This window comes from Dendropsophus ebraccatus, chromosome 1 (assembly GCF_027789765.1).
Source record: "Dendropsophus ebraccatus isolate aDenEbr1 chromosome 1, aDenEbr1.pat, whole genome shotgun sequence".
NCBI lineage: Eukaryota > Metazoa > Chordata > Amphibia > Anura > Hylidae > Dendropsophus > Dendropsophus ebraccatus.
The window spans coordinates 134,537,874-134,559,223 of record NC_091454.1 but is presented as its reverse complement, the minus strand read 5'-3'; the positions used below and the strand labels follow the sequence as shown (position 1 = coordinate 134,559,223).

The 21,350-nt window shown below is 41.5% G+C and overlaps 1 protein-coding gene across 1 annotated transcript in view; it reads right to left on the bottom strand.

Moving 5' to 3' along the window:
* The window catches only part of LOC138783311 (collagen alpha-1(VII) chain-like), a 236,647-nt gene that overhangs the window by 71,596 nt on the left and 143,701 nt on the right, over positions 1-21,350 (bottom strand). The window contains exons 74-83 of the mRNA XM_069957875.1: positions 15,709-15,753; positions 13,074-13,118; positions 11,318-11,353; positions 10,408-10,467; positions 9,976-10,101; positions 9,081-9,152; positions 6,842-6,877; positions 5,911-5,970; positions 4,701-4,745; positions 1,740-1,775 (exon numbers count right to left, since the gene is read on the bottom strand). Coding sequence (XP_069813976.1) covers positions 1,740-1,775; positions 4,701-4,745; positions 5,911-5,970; positions 6,842-6,877; positions 9,081-9,152; positions 9,976-10,101; positions 10,408-10,467; positions 11,318-11,353; positions 13,074-13,118; positions 15,709-15,753 — 561 coding nt within the window. The remainder of the gene's footprint in view (positions 1-1,739; positions 1,776-4,700; positions 4,746-5,910; positions 5,971-6,841; positions 6,878-9,080; positions 9,153-9,975; positions 10,102-10,407; positions 10,468-11,317; positions 11,354-13,073; positions 13,119-15,708; positions 15,754-21,350) is intronic.

Genomic DNA, 21,350 nt, shown 5'->3' with positions numbered 1-21,350 from the left:
TTTTGGCAGAAATGCCCGACTATCTAATATGTATTGAGTTGACTTTTACAATGACATATTTTAGGGAAATTAGATCGGGTAGCTATATAATATTGTCTGGTAGCCACTTATTCTACTATTTCTATTGAAAAGCATGCAGATCTCTTAGTGTGAACAAGTATGGGAGAGGGAGATTTGTAGGAAATAGCTAGCTCTTATTCAGTCAACAGCAAACTAAGGTGTCCGCTGCTTTTTTTGCTCTTTGATACAACTCTGTCTGTGTAGAAAAGTCAGTTCATGGTGTACTAAATCTATTACACCACAAAGAGGACGGTTATAAACTATAAGAAAGACCAGAATGCAGAAACAAGGCGATTGTCACACTGAAAAGGTTCTGAAATCAAGTGCTGCGGATCAGTAGAATAAAAAATTATAACTTTAAAAACAACAGAAAAAGTCACTTGGGAGAAAGGGTCCTATGATAGGGAAAGATACTCTTCCATGGCTCCCATGACAAAAGCATTATTTTAGACTACACGCCGACATAGGTCGCACCTAATGTTCGTAAATGATGTTGCATTGCTACTGCGACATATGGTAACTGTGACGTGACAGTTAAAAAAAATCAAACCTTGGCCACAGGTCACACGTGCCTTTGCTTCCACAGAACTCAATGGAAGTCATGTGTGGCTGCAATTTGCTTGTGACTTCTCTGCGACTTCGCTATTTCGTAAACAGACAAGTAAAAACTACAGTAAAATTCAACAAAATATTTTGGTTGCATAACTTGAATAAGATTTGCTGTCACACTACCAAAGTTGTTGTGAGCTCCAGCCTTATAGAGACAAGCAAATAACCAACATGAGCCAACCAATCCCATGCAACCCTGAAGGACATCCCACATTCACAGGGACTGTAAAGGTCTTTTGGCAGCATTCTGGCTGAGGCAGGAAGACAAACACACATTTTTATTCATGCTAGTAAATAGGACGATTTGTGGTGGTATAATTGACTGTAATTGTAGATACCTTAGTTCATAATATAGTATTATTTGAAGATAATTCTTATTATAGCTTATTATTATAGCTTATTATAGCTTTGATTCAATGCATTGTTTGAACAATGTATACTTTTTATAAACACTAACATTTGTTTTCAACCCAATAAAATAACACATATACAGTAGTGATGAGCGAGTACTAAAATGCTCGGGTGCTTGGTATTATACAGTAAAAACTCTCCAATGACCACCTCTTTAAGAAGACCACCCACTTATCCAGATAAGATAAGATTTTGTGTTCACTGATTTCTAGTTCACATTATGCATAGTGGCTGTTTTTTTGGGGAAGAAGACCATATTTCCATGTAATTTTGAATGGTTTTCTTACAGAGGTTTTATCCTATTTGTGAAACTGGTAGTGTTAAGGCGGTCTGGCAAAATGTTTAGCGTTATGTAATGTTATCCACTTAGCGTTGGATTCCCTGCGGCTACAGAAGTAGAATGCTGTTCTAGGAAGTCCTGGAAACCAGTCTGTATCCACGTTTTCCTGGCAGCCCTAGGGCACCTTCCATCTTTTGCAGCCGCAGGGAATCAAACATCAAGCGTTCGGGTTTGGATAACATTGCCAAACCTGAACATTTTGACAGATCCCCTAAACACTAGTCCCTTGCTGTTCAGAGATTCTATCAAGTGCTTATGTCCATGATTTCTGGAATCCCATGCTAAACTAAGTGGGCTTTGAGCATGAAAGTATACTTACTCTTTCACCTTTCACGCCTGGAAGTCCCTTTGGACCCTGTAAAAAAAAAAAAACACACGTCACCCAAAGACTTACTATTCCATCATGCATAACCAAATTATCCACACTTTGTTAGGACATTCTACACATCTTGCCGTTTGGCTTTGAACTATAAAGTCAAATTTCTTTCTTACATAAACTGAAAGAATTGGAAACAATTTAATTTTAAGCATTGACTCCTAATGGCCATAACTTCATAATATAAGATAAGAAATGGACCAATGATTCTCAGTTTTAGTGTAGAATTAGATCTCCCCATTTAGAACCTTTGTGTAGAAGCCAAAGCAGAGGTTAGCTACAGAAGGTGTCATTGCCCATAGCATTCTATGTTGTAGAGTACTACTTTATATTGCAAGCTATCTAACTTTTCAGTGTACCTGAGGACACTCTGTTTCCCTTCGACTATATGCCTTTTCTATACGATCTCAGCACCAAATTTCATTTTTAGACTTCTCTTTAAAGTGCAAACCAAATGTAAATATGTAACTGCAATATTCATGCAGGCAAATAACATATACTTGCTGGCAGATGTCTTTCAAGCAGCGTGTGATAGCAGGGGTTATACGATCATTAATTTATATTAGTGTTCAGTGTGCTTGCATCTGGAAAAACTCAGGTGTCAAAGGGTTAATTAGATGACAAATATCTAAACATGAATTGGACAAAAAGAGTTTCTCTGAAGCAGGAAATGAGTTGTTATGGAAACTGCAAACATTCCGAGCACGATATGGACAAGCGGGAGGGGTAGGATCTGTAATTGTTCTAACATTGTGACATGTTATTCTAATGAGACTGGGCATTAATAAAAAAATATCTGCAAATGAGATTAAGGTTCACAGTCACAGATTGGAAATGTCCAACGTGTGGGTAAGGTAAAACAATCAAGAACGCCACACATCATTTGTGGCCTCATGCTGACCAGAATGGCAGAAATATGCGCTATTTACAGAATGACACCATAAAAATAATAGAAGATAATTACAATAAAGCATCCTTGATCTCAAACCAATCTCCACTGGACTTGCCTTCCAGAATTGCTTAATAAGATCTATTAGAGAATGTTGTGTCACTTCCGTCCATTAAAAACTAGAGACTCAACAGAGTGAGGATGGCTCCATGTTTTGGATGTATTCCTTAAGTACAGAATTGACTATGGACGAGGCTCCATTGACTGTAATGGAGCCACGTCACAGAGGGGAGAGGGTTTCATCACACTGGGGGTCGGCGGGCCCACCCCCAGTACTTTATGCTAGGCCGGTGCTCGGGAATAGACCGGAGCCATGTATGGGAACCTGTAACGCCTGGAGTAGTGGATCCACTGGACCGTCACCAGCGATGATACTAACCTCACCAGGGAGCGGAGTCTAAGGGGCCGCTGGTTTCCACCAGAGCCCGCCGCAAGGCGGGATGGACTTGCTGCGGCAGGCGACCCCCAGGTCGCTACCCCTGGCTTGGTTGCTAGTGACGGCAGGCGAGGCGTGGCAGGAGCAGTAGGCAGGAGATAGTGCAGGCAGAGGATAGTAGACGAGCTCGCAGGTGGCGGACAGGACTCAGGAACTATGGGAAGGCAGCGGGCAAGGACTAGGGACAAGGACTGTAGACAGGAACAAGGGACAAGGACTAAGGTCAGGAACAACAGGGAGCTGGGCCAAACGCTATGGGAAGCATATAGAGGCTCCAACCCCTGTAGTGGGGCAGGGCTGGAATATATAGGGAGTGATAGGTGCAACTAACCAATTAGGGGCGGACTGGCCCTTTAAATATGAGACAGCCGGCGCGCGCGCCCGAGGAGGCGGGGACGCGCGCGCCGGCCGGCACAGACGGAGACAGGAGCGGGACCAGGTAAGGCGCCCCCCGGGGCCGAACAAGCAGCAGCGCCGGGTCCCTGCACAAGGACCCGGGTGGCTGCATGGGGCAGGAGGAGGTCGCGGCGGCCCGGAACACGGGACGCCGCCGCGGCCGTGACAGAACCGGGCAGACTTTTGAGAAAAGGACCGCGGCACAGATAGTGGTACATTCGCTTTAAGAGAAAGGATAGCAAAATTACAATTTATGCTACAAATTGTCATCTATTTTCCTATTCATACTTCCATTAAATTCAATGTAAAACAATAAATGGCAGAACCTCCCTCATGTTCATTAAATGCAGGATTATAAAAATAAGGGCCGTGAAGTTGTCTGTGATCATGGATTACACGGATGCCACACTGATGTGATGTCACCAGTAGTGAAATTTGGTTGGTGCAGGGAGGGGTGGCCGCTCCCGAGCCCACACAGACATTGACTCCCGAGCCCACACAGACTATCCATGGCTCCCTCTCCCCCCCTCACCCCTGCCTGCCTCACCTCATAGGGTTCCCGGCTGCGTTCCTTGTTGCCGCACTGATAGCCTGCTTAGGGGTCAGCTAACCAAAGGTGCGGGCCATGCCAATCATTCTTGTGGCCGGAGGCAGAAATGTTCTGAGTGACACAAGAGGCTGCCCCCTCCCCCTGGACTGTGGTGTACCAGTGACATCACTCATACATAGGCAGAGCCAGGAGACAGGAAAGTGGCTACAGGAATTTAGGGAGGTTGGGCACACTACCAGAGAGGATGAGGAGAGGAGGGGTGTGCTGTGCTGGCTAACTGATAGGGCCTAATTTGAGGGTAAAATCTAATGGGGAGATGCCACATGGGGTATATACATGTGAACAACATACTGGGAGAGATGGTTTGCCTACACATGGTGGAATACATAATGGGGGTTGGGATGCCTAACCATAGTGGAATACATACTAGGGTGAGGTGATGCCTACATCCGTGATCACAGAGATAGCTAGTGGACTCAAATCATGGTCCCTAAAAATCACTGGATCATTTTTTTCAATTATTTTACTTTATTGCTGTTGTTTTTTTTAAATGCTCAAGAAATAATATGTTACCATTACTCCACCAGTCCCAGGTATTCCTGGAATTCCATTATCTCCCTGCAAACAAAACATTGACATATTAAGTATCTGTGGGCTTAATAGTTTAGCACATGTGCACAATGTTCAGTGTTTCTATGGCTGTGGCATATTTATTAAGAGCGGTGCACTACTCCACATGCCAAGATGGGGTATCATTGTGGCTCCTTAGATTTCAATAAATAAACATGAAAGTCTTATCATTGGTAAATCATACAGATGAAATGGAAATATTGAACACTAAGAGGGAAATTTATCAAGGGTTTTGTGCTTATTTTTAGGTGAATAATTGGATTTTTCGCCCAGTTTTGGTCTAAATTCTGTTTATGAACCAGTATTCGACAGGCGAATATTTTTTAGATGCACCTTTTTTTAAAATCTGCCTGTTTTGAGTATTCACGCAAAAGTTCGCATAGTCCGGGATTAGCGCCCAATTTATCATTTGCAACTTTTTTAAAAGTCGCACAAACATGTGCAAGCTTACGTCTGTTCAGCACCAGGTGAAAATGCTTGTGCAATTTTTGCATTTTTGCTACTTTTTTTGCGACTTTTTACTTAGATACATTTACTATGGCTGTGCTACAGGTTAATAAATCAGTCACAAGATATTGGAACAAAATACACACCAATCCCCATTAGAATAGTTGCACACATTAGACTCCTTAGTAAAGTCTATTGTCTTAATATTTCACTGACACAAAGATAGTCTTATGAACTTTCCCTGTATGGCTTACTTTATCAACAGTATTGGTACATTTATCGACTAGTACAGCATAAAGAACATACATTTGTCAATTTTTGGTTCGTAAATTTTAAGTGTTATGCTGGTCTACACTTGCAGTTACTGGATTACTCTGTATGTGTAATACTGTGCCTATGAAAGGTGCACATCTGGCTCCATCTAGTGGTAAAACACATGCTGCTCACAAATGGTACCTGCATAAACTTTGGGACCAAGTATAACTAATGATATGCTTGTTTTTACACAAATGGGCCCCAAAAGATTTACACGACTAACTAATGATGTATTTGGTAAAACTTTGGGAGAGTTTTATAGTCATTTCTACTGAGTATGAAAGTGCAAAGATAAATTATTACCCCTAAACATTATACTAATTTTATGTAACACTGAATAAATAAATTACTTCTGTCTGCACATTAATACCTTACAAAAATAATCTCTTACCCTTAGACCAGGAAAGCCACGGGGACCTCTAGGACCAGGCTCACCAACAACTCCTTCACCCTTTAAAAAATACAAAATATGACTAATAAACTACTGAATATCATTAAATATGTATTAGTATTAGTGAGACTCCATACCTTCAGTTGTTTTACTATAATTATAGAAAATGTAAGTGTAATAAAAAATTATAACTTGTTTCTATATTTTTATGTTTACAGTAACTGATTCTGACCCTGTCTCTGCATATACAACAAAAAAAGATGCATGACACATTTTTTTTAATTTGATTTGTTTGGAATATGAGGCATACAGAAGCACAACAGAGGCCCCATACATAAGATATACAGTAGACTCATAATATAGCAATGCACATGAGATCTTACTTGTTGTTTAGTTCATAATAGTTTTAATACAGTATTAATTGTGTCTCAATTCAATCATAACCAAATGCATGTGCTGTTTACAAGTTCAATTTCAAATAGTGAATTATAGTGAAATAATTCAGTGTACAGTAGTAGTAAGTGTACAGCTCTTACTGGCAGCTGCTCCCTGTGTACCTCAAAGAGCTAAAATCAGACTCCCCTCCTCCAAGCTGTGCTGCCCCGCTCTGTGGTGAGTCTTTCCATAAGATGGCGGACATGGAGCAGCATGTGACCATGCCCCTCCCCCTAGTGTCCACCATAAGCATATACAGGTTCAGTGTTGGACACTGGGGGGGTGGGGCATGGTCACATGCTCTTCCATTTTGGCCATTTAATTGACAAACTCACCACAGCCTGGAGGAGAGGAGTCTGATTTTAGCTCTGTGAGGTACACAGGGAGCTGCTGTCAGTATATACAGCAAGCAAAATTACTAATACTGTACACTGAACTATTTTACTATAAAGTGGCTAACCTTTTAACATTTTATTATATAGAGGGACATACTGACCTTCTCACCCTTAATGCCAGGTGCTCCTTGCTTTCCCTGAAAGAGAAATATATGGCAGTTACTATAATTTTCCAGAAATTATAATGTGAGTATGCAAAAAAGGAGTCTGTGGAGCCTCAGTTGCGAGTCTCAAAACACAGGGATAGCCAGATATCCCTAGCCAGTTGCCACGGGGTGCCTCCAGATGGGGAGAGCACCACACCACCCTGATAAGTCCCACTCGATTGCGAGTATTGGAACATAAATAGGGAAACAGCAGGGTGGCCCCTTTTTGTCAATGCCTAACTCAAGGTGCGAGTATTGTGATCATGACAAGGGCTTGCCAAGGCAGGCATCCATCCACAGACAGCTGTTTCGGGGTATTTGCCCCTCATCAGTGTGGAGCAGGATAGCTAGTTGGGACAATGACAAATCCACCAACAAAACACAGCAATCACTGAGCTCAAGGAGATCTGTGAAAAAATTCCAATGAAGTACTTAATCAAGAGTTTCCACTGATGCCCTCCAAAATTTGAGTATGCACAAAAGGAGTCTGTGGAGCCTGCACAACAGGAGTCCGTGGAGCCTGCGAGTCTCAAAACACAGGACTAGCCAGATATCCCTAGCCTGTTGCCATGGGGTGCCTCCAGATGGGGAGAGCACAACACCACCCTGATAGGTAGCCCCTTAAGTTCCACTCGGTTGCGAGTATTGAAACATAAATAGGGAAACAAAAGGTTGGCCCCTAGGAGCTACCTATCAGGGTGGTGTGGTGTTCTCCCCATCTAGAGGCACCCCGTGCCAACAGGCTAGGGATATCTGGCTATCCCGTGTTTTGATACTCGCAACCGAGGCTCCACGGTTTCTTGTTTTGCATATTAAAATTTTTGGGGGCATCAGTGGAGACTCTTGAGTGAGTACTTCTTTGGAATTGTTTCACTGATCTCCTTGAGCTCAGTGATTGCTGTGTTTTGTTGTTCAGAAATTATGATGTGGACATATGCAAAATGGTGGCATATTGTTAGTTCCTGGTTGGCCATATTATGCTGGGTTTTTGTTGTGTTTGGCTTTAGATGACATAATATAATTGATCTATCTACTGATTTTCACTGCTGGTTATATTGGTAGTTTGTTGCTATTAGCTCTCTGTATGTCTTTATGTTTATATGTGTAGTTTATTTTTGGGTAAAGAAGCCCTTGGGGTTTAGCGAGTGTTTTGCTGCCTGTGTTGAGTCCAGTCGGCCCACTTCCCGATCATCGGCAAGTTCCTCTTTTAGTCAGGAATTTCGAGTCATCATGCACATGCATACGGATATGCAATAAGACCATAATGCGTGCAACACTTATTGGATCCAATGGAGGTAACGCGCATTATCTCATTGCGTGTCTGTATACATGGAAACCCAGCATCTTGCTGTGGATTCCTAAGTGGCCCGTCGTGACAGGTACACTTTAAATGAGAATTCCCATGACATAAAACAAAAGCTGAAAGGTGGGGGGAGGAGTTGCAGGAACATAATAAACAAAGTAAACTTAGCTATCTTCTACCAGCTGCAATGTCACATAGCTGGCTGAGTGATTGCACGCTTAGCCAATCAGTAACTGGGGCTGGAAAACACTAATCAATCAGCCGACAGCCATCAGCGAGACCTAGGTGCGGTGCTATGGAGGCTTGAGGACTGGTAAGTATCCATTATTCATTTATTTTCCACACACCCTGCCGGCCTGCCTGGTTTTATTTTCATTGGCCTTTCCATTTAGTTCTCCAGATCTCAATCTGATCAATCATCTGTGGAATGTGTTGAAAAAAAGAAGTCTGATCCAATGATCCCGATGTTGTAACATGTTTTAATAAATTATTTCTTTTATTTATAATTTACAGGTCTGCTAACATTTTGGTACCAGATGCCAAAGGAAGCCTGAAGATTCCATGCCTCAGAAGTAAAGTTCTGATAATATTAATGATACCCAGTGTTAAAGGCGTTATCCAGCGCTACAAAAACATGGCCACTTTTCCCCCTACTGTTGTCTCCAGTTCAGGTGCAGTTTGCAATTAAGCTCCATTTACTTCAATGGAACGGAGTTTTAGATCCCCAGCCAAACTGTAGACAACAGTAGGGGGAAAGTGGCCATGTTTTGTAGCGCTGGATAACCCTTTTAATGTTATGGTTGATCAGTAGTCTATGTGTATAAGCTGCACTTAAAAATAGGATTCAGTGCAGTTTATACAGGGAACTCAGCACAATGTTGTCCTTTATACCTCTTTTCCAACTGGTCCAGGAACACCCGGTAGTCCCAGGCTACCATTCTTGCCTTTTTTTCCTCGTTCTCCCTGTATAAAAATACAGTTCATACCTTTATAACTATGAATCCTACGGAACCTACAGAGATTGTAACATATTCTGGTGTTGTAGAGTAGATGTGGGACAGATAAGAAAAGAAATCAATAAAAGAGTTCTGTTGTATTATAATAGGTTTCCCTCCATCTTGTGTGATTCCTAACATACTTTTAAATCCCTTGTATGCATTATATAAGCCATATGGTATAGATCAGTACTGCAGTACTGGCCGGATGATCTTTCGGGCCGCAGAGTTCTGATGCGGGCGCATCCGTGCACGCCCGCATCAGAACTCCCCACAGCACACTATAGAGCGAGCGGCCGGAGCCACTCGCTCCACAGTGTGCACTGACAGGGCTTCTACGGGCGCTATTCAATGAAAAGCGGCCGCAGAAAACTGACGTGTCAGTTGTTTGCGGCACCGCTACAGATCCCAGCTCTGGCCGGGATAGCGATGGCACGTATATTTTCGTATAAATCACGGCCGTTGTATAACGGCCGTGGTTTTACGAGAATATACGTTGTGTGAACATAAGGCTTGATACAGTAAGGACTGTCAGTTCACTAGTGAGACCACATACTGGGCTCCAAAGCACAGAATAAGAACCAATTTCAATGAATAAAATACAAGTTACATCACCGTGCAAACCTCATTTTGCTTAAAAATTTGTGTCTGTTTTGTGCACAAAAATTGCAAACAAATTGCATACAAATGTCAGACTTCTAAGTCACTTTCTGCATCAGTCTACAGAGTTCTACATTCTTTATAACTTGTTTTAAACAAAAGAATGATTACATGATATCATGAATACTTACTGGGGGACCTGGGGGGCCACGCAATCCTGTTTCTCCTCTTTCACCTACAGATCCAGAAATACCTGGGTTTCCTTGAATGCCTTGGATTCCTTGTACACCTGGCAGTCCCTGTTCTCCTGGCTCACCCTGTGATAGAGAATGATTTGTAGTCATTGGAGAGTGCAATAAAAGATGAAATTATGACTATTCTAACTATGCAAAGTCTTGATTATGACTTAGGCATATTTGTATATAAGTGTGTTATATACTGTACTGTAATCTATTACAATTGACATTAGATATGTTTGATTTACCTGTGTTTTCCCTCATACAGAAACAAAGGTGTGATGTTAGTACAGTATGTCTTTACACTGTCACTTGCACTAATATTCACAGCTACAAGGTTAAACTCCCAGTCATGGTTTCTCTAATTGAGTCAAAGTGCAGCTTTACCTTAGTACCAGGAGGTCCAGCCTGACCCACTGGGCCTCTATGACCAACACCTGGTTCTCCCTAAAATACAAAATACAGTAATAATTAAATCCAGAAACCTACATAAAGCTCATTGTAAAAAAACAGCCTTAAAGATTGTAAGGGTTTTTGTTTTCTAATTTTTCAGTTTACCATCTGTATTTTAAAATAATCCTGAAACCTCGTCATTTTAAGTCTCGCCTTTAAGCCTAAAATGAAGCTGTGACTTCCTGTTTTTAAACATTATGATAAGGACTCGTTTTGCAAGTGTGAACCCAGCCTTAATAAATATGGCACATTTTATATCTTCTCCTACTCACAACCCTTCATCTAGGCATTTTTTAGGACTGTTGAGTAAGATGTATAAAGCATGAACACATAATATTCTGGTGGACACCATGGGGGAGATTTATCAGACATGGTGTAAAGTGAAACTGGCTCAGTTGCCCCTAGCAACCAATCAGATTCCACCATTCATTCCTCACAGACTCTTTGGAAAATAAAAGGTGGAATCTGATTGGTTTCTAGGGGCAACTGAGCCAGGATTGCTGATTTTATTAAATTATATATCACAAAAAAATTCATAAAGAGCAATCAAAATTTTTCTGCTACACCAATATGATATTAATAAAAACTAGAGATCATGGCGCAAAATAATGACACCCCAACCAGCCCTGTAGGTGGAAAAATAAAAGCGCTATGGCTCTTAGAAGGTGGGGAGGAACATTGTATTAATTTGACCTGGACTTTTGTGCATCAAAGGTCTCTGTTTTGAAGGGGTTAATGACCATCTTAAACCAGTTTTTCATTGATAGCACATTGTCAGACCTGACCATGTTCTTATGGATTTTAAAACAATGCAAAAAAAGTCATAAAACAGATATTTTCTTACCTTTTGGCCCTTTTCACCAATATCTCCTTTTTCTCCCTGAAAATAAAAGTTCATGAGACGTGGCTACACAAACACCTGTAGATGTTATCTATGTCATTATACAGATGTGGAAGGCACCCCTATTATAGCTATAACATGACATTTAACTAAATAGGTGGGAAATTATTACTGTTTACAATAGAAAAATAGTTTACACAGAAAAAATCACAATTTATGTATAAAATAAGGCTTGCACAAAAAATAGTCACCTCTTTACACCAGAATACTGGCATGCAAGTTTTAAAGTGTCACTGTTGTTATAACTTTTAAAGCCTAAATTAACAGTAGATGTGATATAAAGAAAGTTCGTAATTTACATTCATTATTATTATTATTCATTTTTTTTATTTGTTATAATGGAAAACACGCCACTTCCTCTGTTTAATCTCTCTTCTTTTTTTTTCCAAAGAGTATAAACACAGGAAGTCCAGTGCTTCCAGGTCATCTGTGCTCACAGAGAAGGCAGTCATGTTATTGATGGACACGCTGAGCCGTGACTCTCTGTACTGGTCAGACTTCATGTGTTTAGTCTTTTTCTTTTTTTTTTCAACCAGCACAAGTCATAAAATCTGCCTTGGGGAGACTGGACCTGCATTTCTGGTAAGTTCAGCTTTGTTTTACAGCATGATAACTAAAAAAAAAAAAAAATAATGAATGCAAATTGCAAACTTGCCAATTTTGATTTTAAAAGTTATAACGACAGTGACACTTTAATACATTTTTTCCATAGTTTATAAAACAGCACTTTATGAATATTCGAGTTCAAGCTTTTCATAAGAATTATTATATCTCAGAGCCCTTGAGGTTAGGGTCCAGTAGAATACACAATAACCGGATAAAAGATTGGAACAGATAAGAGGGTGTTGTCTCACATGACATAACACAGACCAGTAGAGAAGAGAAACCTGCAACTAATCCTAATAATGCTGAATTATAGATTCAAACTAGCTGGCTCGTCGCTTCTAACTAATATTAGCAGAGCAGCACAGAGTACCAACCCAATATTCATAAGGAGGGGCAAGATGGCCAGGGCGGATCAGTGCACTAAGGGCAGGAGTCTCGCTCCCAGTGCACTGAAATGCCTCATTAAGGGTAAATTCACACGGGCGTCTCGCATAAAAAAAACGCAGCTAATCCGCAGTTAATCCGCAATACATTTATTATTCTTATTATTATTAATACGTATATTGCGGATTAGCTGCGGATTAGCTGCGGTTTTTTTATGTGAGACGCCCGTGTGAATTTACCCTTAGATATTAAATAAACTGCTAATATCCCCAAAACAGCACCAAGGATAAAGGTACAAAACTTGCCTTCATGCTCAGCGCCTTGTGCACTATAAGGAAATATCAGCAGGTTAGATGCTACTAACCTATTGAGCAGTTCCCCACCTAGTATTAAAGTAACTATTAAGTTTATGTACCTCTATTGAGTATTGCAACCATCAAGATTGCTGTACCATTGTATGTGAAAAAGTTCAGTAACATTTTTGCTTGGATTATGATGGTCTGCACCTTTTCTTTTAAAAGGAGGTAAGCATTGGGATTGAGAACAAATCCCCTCTCTATCTTTTCAGTATGTTAGATTTTATACATAAGGCCCAAAATGTTTTATTTATATCTAGTATTACGTTATTAGTAACATAGGGGGATATTGCAATCACACTTTGACATAGCTAATCAATTATAACTACTGTGTAGAAACTGTGAAAAGATACCTTCTGCCCAGGAACACCGGGATTGCCAGGTTCCCCATGTTCTCCCTGGTTTTCAAAAATAATGTAATACATTACAATTTACTCTCAGAACAAGGGATTTTAGATATTTTATTATCTAAATGCGCTTAACCTGATGAGATATATCCAGTGTACATCTCCTGTAAAGCAGGCTCCACATAACTACCCTCTGCTGATTTAGAGCCCTATTCCACAGTAACGATAATCGGCCGTATCGGCCCCATTTGGCTCGATTCGGCCGATTATCGTTCGGTGAAATACAGAGAAAACCATCTTCCGATGATCGTGTCATCGGCTGATCGTTCATTTAGGGCCAGACCTAAAATCATCGTTCCCCCACCGCGCATCGCTACGGTTGAATAGCGGTGCGTGGCGGGCGACCGACGATTTGACAAGCAGCAGCAGCAGCATACATTACCTGTCCAGGCTTCTTCTCCGCGCTGTCTTCATCCCCGGGTCCCGCACGCTCTATCTTCAGAATGGCCGGTCAGCTGACGGAGCGCTCAGCCAATCACAGGCCGGGACCGAGTGTGGCCTGTCAGCTGACCGGCCATTCTGAAGATAGAGAGCGTGGGACCCAGGGATGAAGACAGCCTGGACAGGTAATGTATGCTGCTGCAAGGGCTGCAAGGACATCGGTAACGATGTCCCTGCAGCCCTTGCTCAACGATCATTGTGCCGTGGAATAGGCCCAGTAAACGAGCGGCGATCTAGCAGATCTCCGCTCGTTTACATCGTTGATCGGGCCCTCCTCAGCCCGTGGAATAGGACCCTTAGGCCCCGTTCCCACTGAGGAAAGGTAGCGGAATTCCGCGACGGAATTGTCTGCCGCGGAATGCCGTTAGCCTCCCACTCATAATGGGAGTCTATGGGAGGCGCGCGCTCCTGCTCTGTACGCGCTGAAGAATGAACATGTTCATTCTTCAGCGCGGACAGGGCAGGAGCGCGCGCCTCCCATAGACTCCCATTTTGAGCGGGAGGCTAACGGCATTCCGCGGCGGACAATTCCGTCGCGGAATTCACCTACCTTTCCTCAGTGGGAACGGGGCCTTAGAGTTTTATTACCATGCAATGAGTAGAGGGGTGGGGAAGCCAGCATTTTATGAACATATCAGGCTCCTACTGGCATAATGCTGTAACATTAAACTTGAAGATTAAGGGGAATCTGTCATCTGTAATTCATGTCCTAAACCGCTGACAGTGTTGGATAGCCTGGGATAGGTCAATGAAACACATGGTATCTTTCATATATCCAGCTGTACTTCCAGGATGTAAAGAAATGCCTTTATTCTCTAGTACAAAGTCAAAGAGGAATTTCCGAGCTCCTGATCTGCTGTAAACTAGAATGCCTCGCCTCCCCCCCTCCCTGCATGATTGAGTCCCAAGCAGGATCAGGTATGGGAGGGAGAGTAAGGCGCTGTTACAGCTTGCTTCAATTCAGGAGCTTGGGAAAGCCTTTTTGACTCTTTATACATAGAGTAAAATCATTTCTCTACGTTCCGAGATCACAGACTGATATATGAAGGGTATCATGTGTCTTTCTGATCTAAAAGATATCTAGCAGTGTCAGTGGATTAGAATGTGAATTGCAGCTGACAGATTCCCTTTAATAAACAGGTGCAATAAACAGCCAATCTATTAGCCTTTACTTTTTGCTTAGCTTAGTAGACATCATGGCCAACAATTCACAAGTTTATCACAGCTAAACTGTTGAACACACAGGCACAGTTCATACACATACATGACCAGGCTTTATTTTAGGCAACCTATGGGTTACATGCAGCTGGCACAGAACAAATCTTTTAATTCACAGACAGCCACATTCTTAATGGTGCAATTAGCACTGTTCAATAAAGAAAGGCAATAAATACAATCCCAACTATAGAGACCATAAGGGGTCATTCACAAATGCACAGAAATATGTCCGTGCATGGATGGTGTTCTGTGGACTGGACCTAAGAGCTCCCAGAATTACGGTTTTAAACTGTTTAGTTTGCGCTAATGTTTTGATACAGCCGCACCTACAATAGCGTAAACTTTTCAGAACTCCCAACAACATAATTAATCATGATACTGGGAGCTCTGAGGTCCACTCATGTTCTCTAATGTTTCAGAATGGTTAATAATATGCCCCCATCAGGGAACGGGGCTTGTATTCTACTGTTATTCTGCCACATACCTACCTGTCCTGCTCCACCACAGCTGCTGGCTCCTGTACCGCTCGCTCTCTGTCCCTGTCAGTATTTTGACAACATCTGCTGACATGCTGATCCCACCAGATATGGCTGCTCAGCATAGACTGCAAAGTGTCTTTGCTGAGCGTCCATGTCTGGTGGGAACATTACATCAGCGTATGTTGTCAAACGCTGACAGCAGAGGAGAGCGGGCGTGCCAGGAACCGGCAGCTGTGGCAGAACGGAACAGGTAAGTATGCAGCATCATCAGCAGCCTAGATTTATAGTTTATTTTGAAAACTCCTGTAATCTTTGCACCTCCTATAGCTCCACAGGTTCTATTACATAATGTATATTTGTGTAGATGTATAAGGTAAGCTCATATAACCAAATAAAACATTTTTAAATAAACAGAATAGTGCTTTAGAGAATTAAAAGAATACCTTCTGTGTTCTGTCTCGTTGTGGTCCTGAACGTCTCTTTCCTTCCTATTGTGATGAATAAATAAGTCAACAAATTAGATTGATCAACTAGATCCATTTGGCTTGTGCACTCCACCCATCCTATTTAACCAGAGAGTTGGATCCTGCATGCCCTATGTGTAGGCTTAAAGGAGTTATCCAGCGAAAATCTTTTTCTTTTAAATCAACTGATATCAGAAAGTTATATAGATTTGTAATTTACTTCTATTAAAAAATCTCAAGTCTTCCCATACTTATTATCTGCTGTATGTCATGCAGGATTTTTTTTTTCCAAAATGTTTTATTAGTGGCATTTTTAAAGTATGGAACATACATAGTGATATTCATCAATAAAAAGATGACAAAAAAGTCGCACGCAGGCGACAAAAGCAGTATGTTTGCATTTCATTACAATAATAGAAGCCATTTCACAATATGTAAAGTTATATATTACATAGAATACAATAAAGAATCATTAGAAAACCTTAGAAAAACAGTTCTAACAAACAGTATCACCTCAAACATAGTATATGTGGCAGATATATACTAAGACCATGGGTCTCGAAACTGCGGCCCTCCAGCTGTTGCAAACTACATTTCCCATCATGCCTGGACAGCCAAATCCAAAGCTGATGGGAGGCATCAGCATGATGGGAGTTGTAGTTTCACAACAGCTGGAGGGCCGCAGTTTGGAGACCCATGACTAAGACTATCAATAAAGCATAACAAAGTACCTTGCAATAGAAGAAAGGGTACCTCTTTGAGCGGCCATGCAATACCAATTAGTGTCTTTAAACTGATTCACAATAGGTTCTCTCTCTCTTCAGTAGTGAAGTCATGAATTAGGAATTGTTTCCATTTAGTCATAAACATTTTTGTCGATTTTTTTTTAGTACCTAGTATATCTTAGAGTTCCCAATGAAATATTTCCTTTAAGGTAGATATTATTTCGGATATAGAAGGTATAGTGTCTAGCAACCAGTGTCTTAGTAAACATTTTAGGGAAACCAATAATGCTAGGTGAACCCCTTTTGAAGAGATTAAATGATTCATAGAAGTAGCAGAATCGTCTTTAACCCCTTAGCGACCCATGACGTATCTGATACGTCATGGTGCCGCGGGGGGTGTTCAGAGCGGGGTCCCGCCGGGACCCCGCTCTGAACGGCGCTGATCCAGGCTGACATGTGCAGCCGGGCAGTGCCTCTGTTAGCCGGCGCGGGTCCCGTTGCCGCGCCGGCTAATTAAGCACTTCAATGCAGCTGTCAAACCTGACAGCTGCATTGAAGTGCTTTATGCACACTATCACTGGTGTCTAGTGGGTCGGATCTCCCCCCCGCGATGCGATCGCGGGGGGGAGATCCGTTCTTCTGCCCGTGCCGGGCCTCAGCATCGGATTGTCGCTGATCCCGGCTCGGCAATAGATTGCTATGGCCTGCAGCAGGCCATAGCAATCTATGACCAATCTAATCGATCTTTGCTGTGTATATACACAGCATTGATCTCTATGAGAGATCAGTGCTATGTATATACAAGCCCCCCAGGGGGGCTTCTAGTCCATGTAAAAAAAAAAGTAAAAAAGTGTTTTTATTAACCCCTTAAGGTCAAAGCCAATTTTCGTTTTTGCGCTTTTGCTTTTTCCATTTTATGTTTAAAAGTCCATAGCGCTTGCATTTTTTCACCTAGAGACTTATATGAGCGCTTATTTTTTGCGAAACCAATTGTACTTTGCAATTACAGGCATAATTTTTCCATAAAATATGTTGTGAAACCGGAAAAAAATCATTTGCGCTGTCAAATTGAAAAAAAAACGAATTTGTTTTGATTTCGGGGAGTTTTGCATTTACGCCGTTCGCCCTATGGTAAAACTGACTTGTTATGCATGTTCCTCAAGTCGTTACGATTACTATGATATATAACATGTATAACTTATATTGTATCGGATGGCCTGTAAAAAATTCAAACCATTGTTAACAAATATATGTCACTTAAAACCGCTCCATTCCCAGGCTTATAGCGCTTTTATCCTTTGGTCTATGGGGCTGTGTGAGGTGTCAGTTTTTGCACCATGATGCGTTCTTTCTACCGGTACCTTGATTGCGCATATACGACTTTTTGATCGCTTTTTATTACATTTTTTCTGGATTTGATGCGACCAAAAATGCGCAATTTTGCACTTTGCGATACTAAATATGTTTATTAATTTATTTATTTATTAATTTATATTTATAAAATGGGAAAAGGGGGGTGATTTGGACTTTTATTAGGGGAGGGGATTTTTTATTAATGAAAACACTTTTTTACTTTTTTTTTTACATACACTAGAAGCCCCCCTGGGGGGCTTGTATATACATAGCACTGATCTCTCATAGAGATCAATGCTGTGTATATACACAGCAAAGATCCATTAGATCGGTCATAGATTGCTATGGCCTGCTGCAGGCCACAGCAATCTATTGCCGAGCCGGGATCAGCGTCATTCCGACGCTGAGGCCCGGCACGGGCAGAAGAACGGATCTCCCCCCCGCGATCGCATCGCGGGGGGGGGATACGTGCCACTAGACACCAGGGATAGTGTGCATAAAGCACTTCAATGCAGCTGTCAGGTTTGACAGCTGCATTGAAGGGCTTAATTAGCCGGCGCGGCAACGGGACCCGCGCCGGCTAATAGAGGCACTGCCCGGCTGCAGATTGCAGCCGGGATCGGTGCCATTCAGAGCGGGGTCCCGGCGGGACCCCGCTCTGAACACCCCCTGCGGCACCATGACGTATCAGATACGTCATGGGTCGCTAAGGGGTTAATAAAAAATCCCCTCCCCTAATAAAAGTCCAAATCACCCCCCTTTTCCCATTTTATAAATATAAACTAATAAATAAACAAATAAATAAACATATTTAGTATCGCCGCACACGTAATCGCCCGAACTATTAATTAATCACATTCCTGATCTCGCACGGTAAACGGCGTCAGCGCAAAAAAATTCCAAAGTGCAAAATTGCGCATTTTTGATCGCATCAAATCCAGAAAAAAATGTAATAAAAAGTGATCAAAAAGTCGTATATGCGCAATCAAGGTACCGATAGAAAGAACACATCATGGCGCAAAAAATGACACCTGACACAGCCCCATAGACCAAAGGATAAAAGCGTTATAAGCCTGGGAATGGAGCGGTTTTAAGGAACGTGTATTTGTTAACAATGTTTTGATTTTTTTAAAAGCCATCAGATACAATATAAGTTATACATGTTATATATCGTTGTAATCGTAACGACTTGAGGAACATGCATAACAAGTCAGTTTTACCATAGGGCGAACGGCGTAAATGCAAAACTCCCCGAAATCAAAACAAATTCGTTTTTGTTTTCAATTTGACAGCGCAAATTATTTTTTTCCGGTTTCGCAGCATATTTTATGGAAAAATAATGCCGGTCATTGCAAAGTACAATTGGTTTCGCAAAAAATAAGCGCTCATATAAGTCTCTCGGTGAAAAAATGCAAGCGCTATGGACTTTTAAACATAAAATGGGAAAAGCAAAAGCGCAAAAACGAAAATTGGCTTTGACCTTAAGGGGTTAAAGGGGTTGGCCACTTTATAGTAAAATAGGTCAGTACAAAGTATTAGTAAGTGTACTCACTGTATATACTGACAAAAGCTCCCTGTTTACCTCATAGAGCTAACATCAGGCTCCCCTTCACCAGGCTGGGCTGCCCTGCTCTGTTTTGTTTCAGTCCATAAAATGGCTGACATGGAGGAGCATGTGACCATGCCCTGTCCCCTGTGTCCTCCATAGACATATACAGGCTCAGTGGTGGACACTGGGGGGCGGGGCCTGGTCACATGCTCATCCATGTAAGCAATCTTATGGACCAAAACACCACAGAGCAGGGCAGCCCAGCCTGGAGGAGGGGAGTCTGATATTAGCTCTATGAGGTACACAGGGAGCTGCTGTCAGCATATACAGTGAGTACAGTTAATAATACTGTACACTGAGCAATTTTACTATAAAGTGGCCAACCCCTTTTTTTTTTTTTTTAATTCTTTATTTCTTTTTTCAAAAAACAAACAATAAATGCCATAAACCATTACCTATCATATACATAGTATAAACAAACTTCTAGTTACAACATTCATTATTTGTACAAATATTACAATAAAACCAACATTTCCATATGGCACATAGTTACACAGGCGACACGTCCGTTTCTTTATGGCATTCATTATTCCTACAAAACCCCTATATAACCCACCCCAGACCGCTCGGAGGAGAAAAAAAAAAAAAAAAGGAAGTCACCCCCCCCATCTTCCCTCTCTACAGACCTTACCCAATACTCCTTCCCCTCTACCAGACATGCCATTTCTTTCGACTGGCTCCCTCCAGTTTTTTAATCCTGTCCACCTGATTTAACCATTCCTGTTTTGATGGTCCAGAGTCACTCAACCAGTTCCTCAGCACCACCAACCTTGCTTGAAATAGGAGAGTATTAATGAGGCCCCTATATTTTCTTATCTCCCCATCTTCGGCCAACCCCTTTAATGAAATGAAACCGGACACAGGACCAAGCACAGTGATACAAATCCGCCTTAGGAAGTGCACATTTTGGGCAAATTTTCAGGTAATGGGCAGGTGAAGTATAAGGAGAAAAGTTAAAAGCGTACAGTCATGGCCAAAAGTTTTGAGAATGATAGAAATATTAATTTTTACAAATTTACTGCTTCAGTTTTTAAAACGGCAATTTGCATATACTCTACACAAAATTGGGGCTTGCACTACCCAATACTGAAATGGAAGGGTGCTTTCTAAACATACCAGGAAAGGATACACAGCACCACAAAAGAAACAGGGGTATGTTATGTAAAGGAGCACTCCAGGGTAAGAAATAATACAAAAATATGTTTATTAATTACTACCAAAGAAAATTACATATAACAACATAAAGATTGGCAAAGGAATAGAAATCCCTACACATTAAAAACAATTAAAATTCCCAAAGAGGGAAAACACACGGTGGGAGCCACACAATGTAGGGGACCCCCGGGTAAACACACGGTCCTGAAGTGCAGCTCAACTCACCCTCACTAATAAAATACAGTAAATACACAACCTAGTAAAAAAGGTGTCATAACCAAAGGTGAAAAATGTGTAACTGTGTATGTGTCATGTGAATGGTGACTGAAAGAAAAAACGGAGAGCAATACTTAAATATCAATGGAAATTAAAAACCATTAAAAAAATCACATTTCTTTTGCAGGAAATGTTTTATTTTCAGCCTGACACTGTTCTCTGCTGACATCTCTGGCCGAGACAGGAACTCTGTCTCGGTTTTCTATGAATCCCCATTGAAAACCTCTCCTGCTCTGGACAGTTCCTGTCTTGGCCAGAGATTTCAGCAGAGAGCACTGTGTCAGACAACATTTCCTGCATGACATACAGCAGCTGATACATATGGGAAGACTTTTTAATTAAAGTAAATTACAAATCTATATAACTTGATTTGAAAGAAAAAGATTTTCGCTGCACAACCCCTTTAATATCAGCATAGGAGAGGCCACAGAACAGTGTACAGAGAACAGCCAAATAGTATGAATAGTGGTATTGGATGTGCTGGCCGTTCTTTTTTTAACAAA